Source organism: Ambystoma mexicanum, chromosome 6p (genome assembly GCF_040938575.1).
Source record: "Ambystoma mexicanum isolate Mex_15411 chromosome 6p, UKY_AmexF1_1, whole genome shotgun sequence".
Lineage (NCBI taxonomy): Eukaryota > Metazoa > Chordata > Amphibia > Caudata > Ambystomatidae > Ambystoma > Ambystoma mexicanum.
In genome coordinates, this window is record NC_090935.1 from 99,445,029 (window position 1) to 99,458,823 (window position 13,795).

The 13,795-nt window shown below is 44.9% G+C and overlaps 1 protein-coding gene across 2 annotated transcripts in view; it reads right to left on the reverse strand.

The window, feature by feature from the left end:
* The window catches only part of LOC138511235 (myosin-IIIb-like), a 686,303-nt gene that overhangs the window by 232,751 nt on the left and 439,757 nt on the right, over window positions 1–13,795 (reverse strand). For both annotated transcript variants that reach the window (XM_069626778.1, XM_069626777.1), the window contains exons 7-8: window positions 4,799–4,901; window positions 2,060–2,185 (exon numbers count right to left, since the gene is read on the reverse strand). In XM_069626778.1, coding sequence (XP_069482879.1) covers window positions 2,060–2,185; window positions 4,799–4,901 — 229 coding nt within the window. The remainder of the gene's footprint in view (window positions 1–2,059; window positions 2,186–4,798; window positions 4,902–13,795) is intronic.

The window sequence follows — 13,795 nt, forward strand, 5'->3', positions numbered from 1 at the left end:
GCTACATGTCCAGTGCTTTGGGATGCCAGTAGGAGGTCTTCAACGCTACAAGTCCAGTGCTTTGGGATGTCAGTAGGAGGTCTTCAACGCTACAAGTCCAGTGCTTTGGGATGCCAGTAGGAGGTCTTCAACGCTACATGTCCAGTGCTTTGGGATGCCAGTAGGAGGTCTTCAACGCTACAAGTCCAGTGCTTTGGGATGCCAGTAGGAGGTCTTCAACGCTACATGTCTTGCTAAGCCCATACATGCATGATCAAATGAAGCATCTTTGTATAGGTTGATGTTTTTAATGTAATGATTTATTTAAAAATAATTGTAATCGCTACAGCTATACAATAAGGGAAACCACCGTCGGCTAGAACCATTGAATCAAATAATCCCCATTCGCCACCAACTCTACCAACTGGTTCCAGTACTAGTGAGGAGGAATGGCGGGCAGGGGGTCGAAGGGACTGTCTCACATTTATTGGCGATCTCCTCACTCTTCCAAAGAGTAGCCATGCCAGGAGAAGCGGGGAGCTCTGGAGAACTACCCAGGAACATGGCTCTGAACGCTGGCCATTGCCTCCTGGGAACAGTCCTCATTAAATGCTTCCAGTAGGACCCAGCTACTGGCCCTGAATGACCTGGCACCTGCGCGCCTGAACACCAGCTTCTAGGAGCTGCATTCACAAACACTGCTTTAGGACCTCCACCCCAGTGTTTTAATATCATGGCATCATATAATTTATTGAATCAATGCATTAATGTGTGTAAAGCGCCATGGCGTAAAGTGCTATGGAAACAGATGAGCACACACATAATCAGAGCACTAGGAACCTTAGAAACACCTGCATCCTAAGCAAAGCTTAAGAGTCATATGTGCAGACATCAGAGTCACGTCGCAACAGATGACCAGAAAAGACCCTGGCCTACCCCTGGCACTCTCCAGCAACATCTCATCATTTTCCCTTGTGAGCCGAGGACACTGAGCTGCTGTGTACTTTCTAAATCTACTCTTAGATTTTCATTTTAGTGTCTAGAAATGAACACACTAAATGGACCTTTACCACCTGATGTGAACCAAAGAATTTTGTTTTTCCATCAAGCAGTGATCTTAGAATACATATATGAGGTTTCATTAAACCCGCCAACCAACCCCCCACCCCCACCCTCTGACCCCATCAACTACTGACAGCATCTGAAGGGGAAGACTTGGAACCAAAGCACTGCCAGCATCTTGGAGGCACTGTTGACGCGGCCATTTTTCCCCAAACGGCAGCTTTCATCTCAACCCTAATCGCCTGGTGATTCCCCCTTTAGCCTGCCGTCCTCTCCCGCCTGGGTGAGGATTGTGAAGTGATTTGAGGACCAAGCAGAGAAAGTTAAAAAGCAGACGAGAGTGAAAAGGAAGCCAGGGAAGAGTAACTAGGGCAGCAGGCCGAGTCACGCCGAGTGGCGCAGTAGAAAATTGCCAATGGAAATACAGGCGATCAGAGTGTGAGCAGCCCAGGAAGCTTCTAGATCTCGGAGGATTCACTTTAAGCACTCGGTCTGCCTATGATTCGACCCAACCAGAACTCAAGCGGACCATAGTCGGCAAAAGCCCATACCCTTTATTTGGACTCCAGCTCTCCACTGCCCCAATAGTGAAAGATCATGGGAGTAGTAGTCCAAAACATCTGGCCGCGTTACGTGTAACCAGGACCGTGCCTCGTCCTCACCGCGCGTTCTCCACAGGGCACGCAGCCATATTCAATCACTGCCAGTCACACAAGCACATACCGCAGCAAGCCTAAACCAACAAGCACATGCCATCTACCACCAGCTGATGAACCCAGGTTAGGTTAGAGCAGTCCATCCAGTTTATGATGAATAAAAAGGCACACTAACTGACACAGACTGGCAAAGGTGTGCACAAAGGATACATCGGCCACACACTGGCAAGCAGGGAAAACATAGCTTTGTCCTTTGGCAATTTTCTATTGTATGCAATGCATACACTAGTAAGCACTGGAGTAAATACTGCAAGATACGTAGCAGTGAAACATAACATGGCTATGTAGCCCTCCACACTCACCGCTACTGCCTTCAGCCACCCCTGGGAGGTGGGGGTCACCTTCACCCCTCCGCTTTCTTGAGGCTCAAATAAAACATTCCCAAGAGAAAGAACTCCGGCCAGGATCGCCTGCATATCCGCCTGCTCCTGCAAAACAAAATGGCCATGCTTGAGCTTATCAGAGCTAGATAGAGCAGATGGGAGAATGGGAGGTACAAGCATGGAGTCCATAGGATGAAATGACACTTTAGCTTATCAGAGCGAGATAGAGCAGATGAGAGGCTGGGAGGCACAAGCATGGAGTCCATAGGATGAAATGACGCTTGAGCTTATCAGAGCTAGATAGAGCAGATGAGAGAATGGGAGGCACACGCATGGAGTCCATAGGATGAAATGACGCTTGAGCTTATCAGAGCGAGATAGAGCAGATGAGAGAATGGGAGGCACAAGCATGGATTCCATAGGATGAAATGACGCTTGAGCTTATCAGAGCGAGATAGAGCAGATGAGAGGCTGGGAGGTACAAACATGGAGTCCATAGGAGGAAATGACACTTGAAGCCGGTGAAGGGCGGGGTACAGTGGTGAAGAAGAGACAGAATGTGGAGGGCCACCAGGAGTGGTGTAATTCATAGAAGATTTGAAGAATAAGGAAGATTGACGGGTGATAAAGCAATCATTTTCAAAATCAATCCTTTGAGGTTGTGGCGGCTTTATCCTCAAAGCCGCCCGAGTGCGTCTTGCCCAGGATTCGGAAGCATTGGTAAAAGGCCATGTGTCATCTCCTTGGGCTTGGCACGCATCAGGCAGAGGTCACTTTCGTTAACAGTGATTGCGCAAGCCTCTGGTTCCTAAAGGGCCACTGAGCATTTGGGGTTATGTAACTAAGTAATGCTGACCCCAGAGGCTCAAGAAAGCCTTAGAAAGAGGAGGACTCTTGGTGCTGGAGGTAGGCCTTCCTTATCTTCACTTATATGAGGCCCTGTCCATGTCTGCTTGGCTGAAAGTAAAGGTCGGGGGGCGGGGTCTAGAATGCTGCATGTGAGATGGGAATCTCCAATGCATCCCCTGAATTAACCATTTGTAGACGTGTTTCTGACATTGCCCAACAAGGATGAACGAACTTATGGGGGCACAAATGCCTGTTCAAAATATTACCCAAGACTGCCTTATCAAAGGTTGTTTGTAAACTAAAAAGGGTGCATCCTACCTCTGCGCCACCCCCATTAAGAAAGTAGCGCAATGTTCTGAACATCAAGTCACCTGGATTTCTCTACAGCATAACTGGGCGTGTTCCTGTTCCAAAGCCCATGAGCACAAACATATTATAAGAGAAGGGAGTCACACAGACATGACATTAACATAAATGCACCTAGTTAAGTTGTACATGACTTCCCACATCCGCTGTATTTCAAGGGTTTTGTTGCGTAAAATCGGCGCAACTTAACTGCATCTTGAAGTTTCTTTCAGTGAATATATATATTTTGTTTTCCATCACTAAAGATGATGTTGTTACACTTTCTTTCTTGAATTCATTTCTTTTCTAAACCAGTGCAGACGCACCCAAGTGAGGATCATTAATTGACCTGGATCATTTTTATTACATTTGCTTATATAAAGTTGACTGGATTTATCCCACTTTACAGTGTGAGTTTGTAAATAAGGAGTAGGACTTAAACTCCAGAGACAATGGACACACAGAGGAAGGAACGGAGTCGGCATGAGGAATATTACTCCTACATACCTGGCCCTGGAAGCCCACCATGTCCATGGCGTTGCACGCGCCCTTATACGTGTTCCGTGCTGCTCCCACATACCCGGTCCTGGAAGCCCACCATGTCCATGGCGTTGCACACGCCCTTCTATGTGTTCCGTACTGTTCCCACATACCTGGTCCAGGAAGCCCACCATGTCCATAGCGTTGCACACACCCTTATACCTGTTCTGTACTGCCCCCACATACCAGTACCTGGAAGCCCACCATGTCCATGGCGTTGCCCATGCCCTTATATGTGTTCCGTACTGTTCCCACATACCCGATCCTGGAAGCCCACCATGTCTATGGCATACACACGCCCTTCTACATGTTCCATACTGCTCCCACATACCTGGTCCTCGAAGCCCACCATGTCCATGGCATTGCACACACCCTTATACGTTTTCCATACTGCTCTCACATACCTGGGCCTGTAAGCCCACCATGTCCATGGCGTACACACGCCCTTATACGTGTTCCGTACTGCTCTCACATACCTGGGCCTGGAAGCCCACCATGACCATGGAGTACACACGCCCTTATACGTGTTCCGTACTGCTCCCACATACCTGGTCCTGGAAGCCCACCATCTCCATGGTGTTCCACACGCCCTTATACATATGTGTACTGCTCCCACATACCTGGTCCTGGAAACCCACCATATCCATGTCGTTGCACACACCCTTCTACGTTTTCCATACTGCTCCCACATACCTGGTCCTGGAAGCCCACCATGTCCATGGCGTTGCACACACCCTTATACGTGTTCCGTACTGCTCCCACATATCTGGTCCTGGAAGCCCATCATGTCCATGGCGTTGCACACGCCCTTCTACGTGTTCTGTACTGCTCCCACATACCTGGTCCTGGAAGCCCACCATGTCCATGGCGTTGCACACACCCTTCTACGCGTTCCGTACTGCTCCCACATACCTGGTCCTGGAAACCCACCATGTCCATGGCATACACACGCCCTTATACGTGTTCCATACTGTTCCCACATACCTGGTCCTGGAAGCCCACCATGTCCATGGCGTTGCACACGCCCTTATACTTGTTCCTCCAGTACTCGTCCAACTCTGCTCCTCCGTATTTGTGATTTATGTACCTGTGGATAACAGAAGAGATATTTTCAGAACGCCTCAAAGTCCTTCATTTACTCTGTAGACAGTGCTGAAGTTGTGACCTTATGCACCCTGAACATTCCCACAAAGTACCTGAAATGCATTCTCAATGCCTTCCACTGTGCCTGCACCCATCACCTTGCCATCAAAGCACTATGCTTTCATTAACATTGTTATGCTGCTACCCAGCCCAGCCCTCCTGCTTCCAACACAGCATCAACTCAAACTAATTTCTAGCAGGGGAAACTGCACAATGTCCTATGTTCAAGAGAGGGGGCCCTTTTTCTTAAATAACAGCATACACCTCCATGTTGAGGATCAGTCTAGTGAAGGCAATTGAAGAAACAGGAAGGTGCAGTAAGGGCCAGGGCCAGTCAGGGCAAGAGACGCCGGATCGAATAGTGTTAGATTAGAGTTGAAATAGGTTACAGTATAATTAAAATTACAGCAGGGTTATAGATAGGGATAATAGCATAGAGGAATTGGCAGCACTTGATTTTATGCATGAGCGATCAGAAAATCAGAGGGATACTGGATTCCTTCATGGGGGAAAAGGAAATCACAGAGGGATAGTGGATTTCTTCATGGGCGATCAGAAAATCAGAGATACTGGATTTCATCATCAGAGATCAGAAAAATAGAGGGATATTGGATTCATTCATGGGAGAACAAGAAATCACAGAGAGATACTGGATTCATTCATGGGAGAACAAGAAATCACACAGGGATACCAGATTTCTTCATGAGAGAACAGGAAATCAGAGGGATACTGGATTCCTTCATGGGAGAAAAGGAAACCACAGAGGGATACTAGATTCATTCATGGGAGAACAAGAAATCACATAGAGATCCTGGATTCATTCATGGGAGAACAAGAAATCACAGAGAGATACTGGATTCATTCATAGGAGAACAAGAAATCACACAGGGATACCAGATTTCTTCATGAGAGAACAGGAAATCAGAGGGATACTGGATTCCTTCATGGGAGAAAAGGAAACCACAGAGGGATACTAGATTCATTCATGGGAGAACAAGAAATCACAGAGAGATCCTGGATTCCTTCATGGGAGAACAAGAAATCACTGAGAGATACTGGATTCATTCATGGGAGAACAAGAAATCACACAGGGATACCGGATTTCTTCATGAGAGAACAGGAAATCAAAGAGAGCAGGGCCTGATTGTGAGTGAAAGACTTGTATTTCCTGAGGGTGCAGAATACCAGTGGCTGGATTGAGAGGCATGCATGTTTTTCCACAATAGTGCATAAGATCACAGTAACTAGGTGGGAATTTCTTACCAATAACTATGTAAATACAGTTGCAAGCCATTTTCATAATAATCGATGGAGACATTGCAACCCGCAATAAAACCTAGTGGCTCAGTGTGAAGAATTACTACTACAAGAGAACGGATGCATCCCTGGGGCAATCTACACCCCAATAGCAAGGGGATGGGGGCTGAAAGAAGCCGCCTGAGCAAACATGAGCCAGCAAGATATAAAAGACCGAAAGCACCCCAGGACTGCCTGCTCCCCCCTTAAACCCGGTCAAATGCCTATGCGTGCAAAGATCATGGAAAGATCTGCCCCATGGTCTATCAAATTGAGATCAAAGGTGCCACCAGGCACCGGCACCGTCAGTAATACCCGCTGTGCCAGGATGAAATGCTGACTGATGGCACTTGTCTCTGTGATTCTGCAATGGACTAGCCACTGACTTCGCAGTCACCTGTCCTAGATAGGATAATGTCACGAAGGCCCGAAAGTTACTTCACCCAGTCCTATTAAGACCAGGTTTTTATTAAAATGGGGAAGCTAAACCATGTTTCAATGATTTAGGGAAAACCCCCACCGGAGAAGGAAGCGTTGCGAATAAGCAAAAACTGCAAATATGTCTCTGGGAAACGTCCTTGTGACTTTATGTACCAGCATTAGTATGAAACACCTAATGCCTTTTATGTCACATTTCTGTGGGGTTGGACAGTAAATTGCACCTTTTGGAAGCCATTTTTCAAAACATTTCATGGGGGAGAACCCCCACGTACACCCCTCGCTCCCAAATTCGCCCAGAGAATTGGACACCCCACCATCTTCCAAAGTCACTGGCTGCCACCGAGAGCTTAAACAGAAGCTGAATCTCGAGCCTTCTCAGCCTGGTAATTTGTGCGCCATCCCCCTGTTCCCTTTATAGATGCCACAAAGGTTTCAGAGAACCAGCAAGCGGTGTGCACCCTCTCGGGGCTCTGACGTCATTCTTCTGTCAGTTCTGGGCACCCTAAGGAGGGTGGTGGAGCAGCCCCACTATTACTCCATTTCCCGGCTGCAAGCGATGCAACGGGACACAGTCGCTGGATATCCCAAGAAGGCATTCAAGGTAAAGTGCTTGGCTCTAGCTGCCCAATTTTCAGATCATTGCCACGGGCCACGGTGTGTCTGATGTGCAACCTAGTACCTGGAGGCATCACATGGCTTCACCCGCTAGCGGAGGCAGCTTTTGGTGCCGGGGTGGGCTAATAGGGCGCCAGGTGGCAACCAAGGAGGAAGCGCCCCATCCCTTTGCCCTTCCATTGTTCCAATCTCTCACCCCTGCTTTTCAATATTTACATGTGCCCATTGATTAAACTCATTAGAGCACATGGCTTCTTAAGCGGACCATACGATGATTCTGGTGGATCTGGGGCGTGGGGGGTGGCAAGCCTGTTAAGGAGGGCTCCTCAAGGCAGTTGACTAATGGATGATAAGTCTTTGGCCAAAGATTAAAAAGAATAAGTTGATTGTTGGTTTTGCTGGAGACTACTGGTATCATTCCCTTTGGCCCACTTCTATGGGCACATGTCCACAAGGTTCCATGGTGCAATATCTGGGTTTTTGGTTGGCCGGTGCGCGTTCCATCATTCCGCAAGTGAATGGAGTAGTGTTACTTTTCACTCTTCTACCCTGGATTAGGGCACTACTAGACTGGGCCTGACCATAACCTCTGAGACGGCGATCAGCATTATAGCCACAGCAACTGCTGGCTAATTTGGGATCATTGCAACACATTCGGCTACAGACTTTCCAACATTGTTTTTCCTGCAGCCATACAAATATTTTGCCACATGAATCACATTTTATTTTACTCAAATTGAATATATCACTTCTCGAAAAAATGATTTGTTCATATTAATTCACAAATAACAGGTCAATGTTAGAAATGCTGAAACGATGAGTAAATACATCTCAACCTCCCCACACACTGCGACATCGATACATTACAATAGTAAAAAATGGTGTAGAATTGAGTTCTTAGTGAACGAACACTTCTCAAATCCTAATCAGTACATTACTTGCATCCACTAGAGGTCACATAACACAATCTTACACCACCTCTCACAGAAAAGCAAATCTAGTGAAACTGATGAATAACCGATATGTATCGGTCTACACCATGATATGATGAGGCATATATAACACGGTGGTCGGTCAAAAAACCGAAAACAAAATATCGAATCACAAAAATATCGAAACCAAAATCTCGAAAAAAAAAAATCTCGAATTATTTATTTATTTATATGTATTTGTGGGTTCAGGTAAGTATAAAAAAAGGGTAAAAGAAAAAAAAAAGAAAAAAGGGGGGTTGGGGGGGAACCCCCCCATTTCGAAATAAAAACGTATTAAAAAAAAAAATCGAGATTTTTGTTTTCGATATTTTGGATTCGAGATTTTTGTTTTCGATATTTTGTAATTCGGTTTTTTCACTATAAACCATATAACACGCCTGTACACAAGTGTTTCGAGCTGACAAAAGACAAGGGAGGCGAGACCGAGGGAAGACAAGACTCTACATTCGGATTCGTGCAAGTGTGAGAATGTGAAATGTAGGGGGGGGGGAGGGAGAGGGGGAAGGTATGGGCATGTGCGAACAAGGCAGCATGCTCTGTGTCAGCGCAGCCAGGGCAGCGGCGGCTCTGGGTATGTGCAATGAGGCTGGGGGGCTTTACGGGTTAGCCTCACAGCTCTCAAGTGTGCGGAAGGCCAGGAGGCAGCGTAAGGAAGACTGGTCATGGAGGAACCTGGTACCCAGTGAGACTCTCAGGTTACTAATCAACCAGTCGGCGCAGCCAACAAGTAATTTAGCAACGAAGCTGGTCGTGAGGGGTCAGCAATGGGAGGCAGTCACATTAGCCATTTTATTAACAGAAAGGCCTAACTTTCCCTATCCTAACACGAATGTCCCTTCCTATAAAACCAAAGTAGGATGGCCTTGTGTCCAAACTCAATCTGACCCTCACACGATTATATACAAACACAATGTGCAAGGTAAATATTTAAAAGTTCAACTCAATAGAAAAGTGCTATAACTCAAACGTACAGCTTCAACAAAAACGTTTCTTGTATCCAAGGGTTGGCTCCCTTCCCCTAGATTATTTCAAGCACACTATTCACAATGATCTGTGTCAAAACCAGTCTCTTAAACGACTTACAAATGTCTTTGACCCAATACTCTTTTCAAGAGGACATAACAATTGTTCCTTCCAAGAGATTGAGTTGGATAAGAGAACATCTCTTCTACTTTTTAAGAATGAAACAAAGTACAGTTTCAACAGTCTTGGTTTGGATAAGGTATAGGAAAGTTTTTACTACTTTTCAGGATGGCCATACAAATATATTTTCTAAAACAGAGATTGAAGTATGGAAAAAGGCAAGTCTTTTCAAAGTTACTGATTGACAAAATGTTCAAAGGAAACAAGAACTTAATATGGCCATGTTTCGTATCAACATACCAATTCCAAGCGAGTTTCCCGATGCACTCTTCTTCCTGGAAACTCATCAACTGCAAACTTTATTTTCTTGTTGACTCTCCTGCCAGGAATATCTTCCGTTTGGTTCACTCAGATGCCCTGGTGTACTCCCCAGTGAAGTATCCTTGTCCAAAAAGGGTTTCAATTCAAAGTGAGTTTCCCAATACACTCTTCTGACAGGAAACTCATCAACTGCAAACTTTATTTCCTGGTATACTCTCCAGCCAGGAATATCTCCGCTTTGGCCCACTCAGATCCCCCGGTGTACTCTCCTACCAGGTATCCTGATCCAAAAAAGGTTTCACTACCCGATATCTTTATCAGGATTCCCTTCACATTCACTTTCACCTTAACTATCATACAACTGTGCTTCTTTATGAGCACACTTCTGTTGACTTCAACTGTTACTTTTACCAATCTCCCCCAAACTGACATCCAATGTCTGAGGCCTGTTCAAGATTTGGCATTCAACCTTTCTTTCAATCTCTTAGGGTTTGGTAATGCTTGTTCCCGATTCCTCCCAACTGACCTCTTAAGTCAGGAGAATTACACAACATTCGCATTTTCACTTATTTCTATCCAGTCTGTTTTCAAAAGTACTTTTAAATATGCTTTTCAGTATATCTGCACTTCCCGGGGCACCCTTCACTATAAGGCTGACTCACCGGCTCTGTGTGCAGTGGTTTGCATTTGCATTTTTAAAGCACACAGCTGCCCTCGGGCATCGTGGCGCTGTTACAGAAGGTTTACTTGGCATATACTCCTGAGCGGCCGGCTCCCCTTTAGTGGCAGAGTACCGCTGTGTTTCCAAGTCCTCCAACCTCTGCTGCCAATACCAACACAGCTATGCAGGACTGCGTCTCCATACACAGCTCTGCTGCGCACCTTGTGCTTTCTCTCACCTGGTGCTTCATTCCTCTGGTCTCAAACACTGCCAACAGACTTCTGGCAAGCTTCTATTCCTACAGTCATTCATAGGATCTCCTCTGCCACCAGTCATGCTTTCTGTTCTGTGCACTTTGCAATCCGCCTTCTCTCTCTATTCACATTCTCTCCATCCACATTCTCATAGCTGCAGATGATCTGGGAATTTAAAAGTCCCACACAGCTGATTAGCCTTTCAACAACTAGACTGCACAATATTCTCAAAAACACATTTCCACCACATGAACTCCTGACTCCTCTTCCTTGACGCAGTACTTGAGGATTTCTTGGACTTGAGTCCAATTAAGTTTCAATAGATTTTGCATTACATGGTTGAACAGTTGCACTAACATTAAAATTACCATACACATCATATGATTCACAGAGTTGAGTTTCATTATATCTGCATGAAGGCTGAATGTGGTTTTGTTTAGACAGTGCATTTCTCAATTTTAGAATTAGATGGTTTTGAGTAATGGCAGCAAGCCATCAAAACCCGGGAATTAATGGATCCTCTTCACAATAAAGGGAAGTATATCGCTTCTCTCCTTGTGGAGTCGCCACTCCCCTTCCGGCCTTCTCCTCCTATGTGATCCACCCTCAGAACCCCCTCCCCCATAGGATCATGTAGCGGCTGCTACATTGGAGGAGACTTTAGGCTGGGGGTCAGTGATGACGAGGTGTACTGAAATTTGATTTTGATTAAGTATTCGGCCAAATTCCAGCTGAAAATGAGATATTTGGCTGAAGCCAAATGCTTTAATCATCATTGGAAGCCAAATAGTTTCCTCTACAAATACATTAAGGACTTCTTTTACTGCATGCCTGGAATCATTCAGGCATGTCATATTTATTGGTTTGATAGGATCATTAAACAAATGCTGCAGTCCCATTTGTGATTGAGCACAGGCAGAGCAGAGGTGTGTAAGTGCATACAAAGTCGCTGCCCTTCATGTGCTGGACAGACAGACTCATCTGGTGGTCTACCGGGAGGCATGAGCTGAAGCAAAACTCTGAATATGTATTTGCGTATCTTCGGGCTCCCCTGTATTTTGCAGATGAAAACCATTGAGCTGGAACATTGAGCAGGAGTAGTTCATGAAGTCGCTCTTAAAAATTGTATTTTCTTTAGGTACTTAAGGATTTGCTGATGGGCCTGTGAGAGAAACCTGAAAGGTACAGGCTCCAATCCCACCAATTCCCAATCCAAAGAAAATAATTATATGGATTAATATGGCTGTTGCAGAGCCCTGAAAGATCCCCGTAAGTTCCAAACCCTGAACAAAACAGCTCAAGAAGTAGTGGTGCCTGCAGCAAAGAACTGTATTAAGCCAGCAAGCTAAGGTTATAAAGCAAGTAAGACGGCTCAGTGGGATGTGTGTCTGCGGCAGGCATGTGCCTATAATATCAAAACCTAGGTAACAATTCCTGGCCTCCACCTTTCTCATGTTGGCGAAATGAGCAACTTTGAATTGAGTATGAGTGACAGAGGTTACTAAAGAACGTGGCTATCTTTTTTTTTAAAAACAAAAACACATGTCTCAGCAGAAATATTTCTCCAAACATTTGAAAGTTTAAAAAAGGGATATTTGTGTAATAAAGACAAGGAGATCTAAGTTTAAAATTTAGAAACATTGGCCCAAATGGAGGTACTTACATGTGAAACAGATAAGTTAAATAAACCTGCACAATAAAGATCTGAAAATCAGCATTCTTGATATATTTTTGTCTGGTGTATTTTACCATGCCCCAAAACACTACAAACATACGCCACCCAAAAAATAACAAACAATACTATCAATTAATACAAAGACAATATTCACATGCCGCATCCTCTCAGTACCACAGGTAGAATGCATGGCTTTAGCATCCCAAAGGTTTGTCTTCAGTAGCACTTCAGCAGCCAGCAGGGTAGCATCCCAAAGGTTTGTTATCAGAAGCACTTCAGCAGCCAGCATCCCAAAGGTTTGTATTCAGTAGCACTTCAGCAGCCAGCATCCCAAAGGTTTGTATTCAGTAGCACTTCAGCAGCCGGCAGGGTAGCACCCCAAAGGTTTGTATTCAGTAGCACTTCAGCAGCCAGCAGGGTAGCACCCCAAAGGTTTGTATTCAGTAGCATTTCAGCAGCCAGCATCCCAAAGGTTTGTATTCAGTAGCACTTCAGGAGCCAGCAGGGTAGCACCCCAAAGGCTTGTATTCAGTAGCAATTCAGCAGCCAGCAGGGTAGCACCCCAAAGGTTTGTATTCAGTAGCACTTCAGGAGCCAGCAGGGTAGCACCCCAAAGGTTTGTATTCAGTAGCACTTCAGCAGCCAGCAGGGTAGCATCCCAAAAGTTTGTATTCAGTAGCACTTCAGCAGCCAGCAGGGTTCTAATTGATGAAATAACTCCTTTTGTGTTTCGTTGCCTTGCTGGAGCCAGAAGACTGGAAAGCCCAAAAAGGACCATTTGAAAGTACAAGCAGACGCATCCCAGTCGCCGCTCACAGTGATTGCATACATGCATACTATACTCTTGGGCTAGTGTTAGTTACTAGGGCCCTGCCCAAAAAGCGACACATATGAGTGCACAAAAATACAAACTGTGCTGTTATTAAAAAACGTATTTTCGGATAATGAATTCCTTTCAGGGTACATACAAATATCTTCTGCAGACCAAGAAAAGAAATGCAATAAAGAATATACGTACATATTTTAAAGTGCGTTTTTAATTTACAAAGTGTTTTTCTTGTCTACATAGCTTTATTTATTAAAAAGATAACTATTGTTAAGTGACTTCAATTCAGCACTCCAACTAAGTCAATGCCTAGTCTGGTATGCCAAGGGAAGCCCTTATTTATATATTTTTATGACAAGTTCATAGATCTGGATGATAAACCCTTGTATAACGCCAGTCTCTTTGAATCCCCCTGACCTCACTGAGCCAAGAAGTAGGTTTGTTTTGCAAATTAAAAGATTTATTGAAAAATTAAACAATATATATATATATATATATCACACTGTTATGAATAAATTAATATTTGATGGCAGACTTATGAATATGACAGTGATCAACAATGGATAATATTACACTAGCACACTTTTTTTAATCACTTAGGAGTTGGTATAGAAAGGCTAAGGTAGCTGAGAATACTTTATGGTTTCAAGGAAATGCAATGATGGAAAAGAATG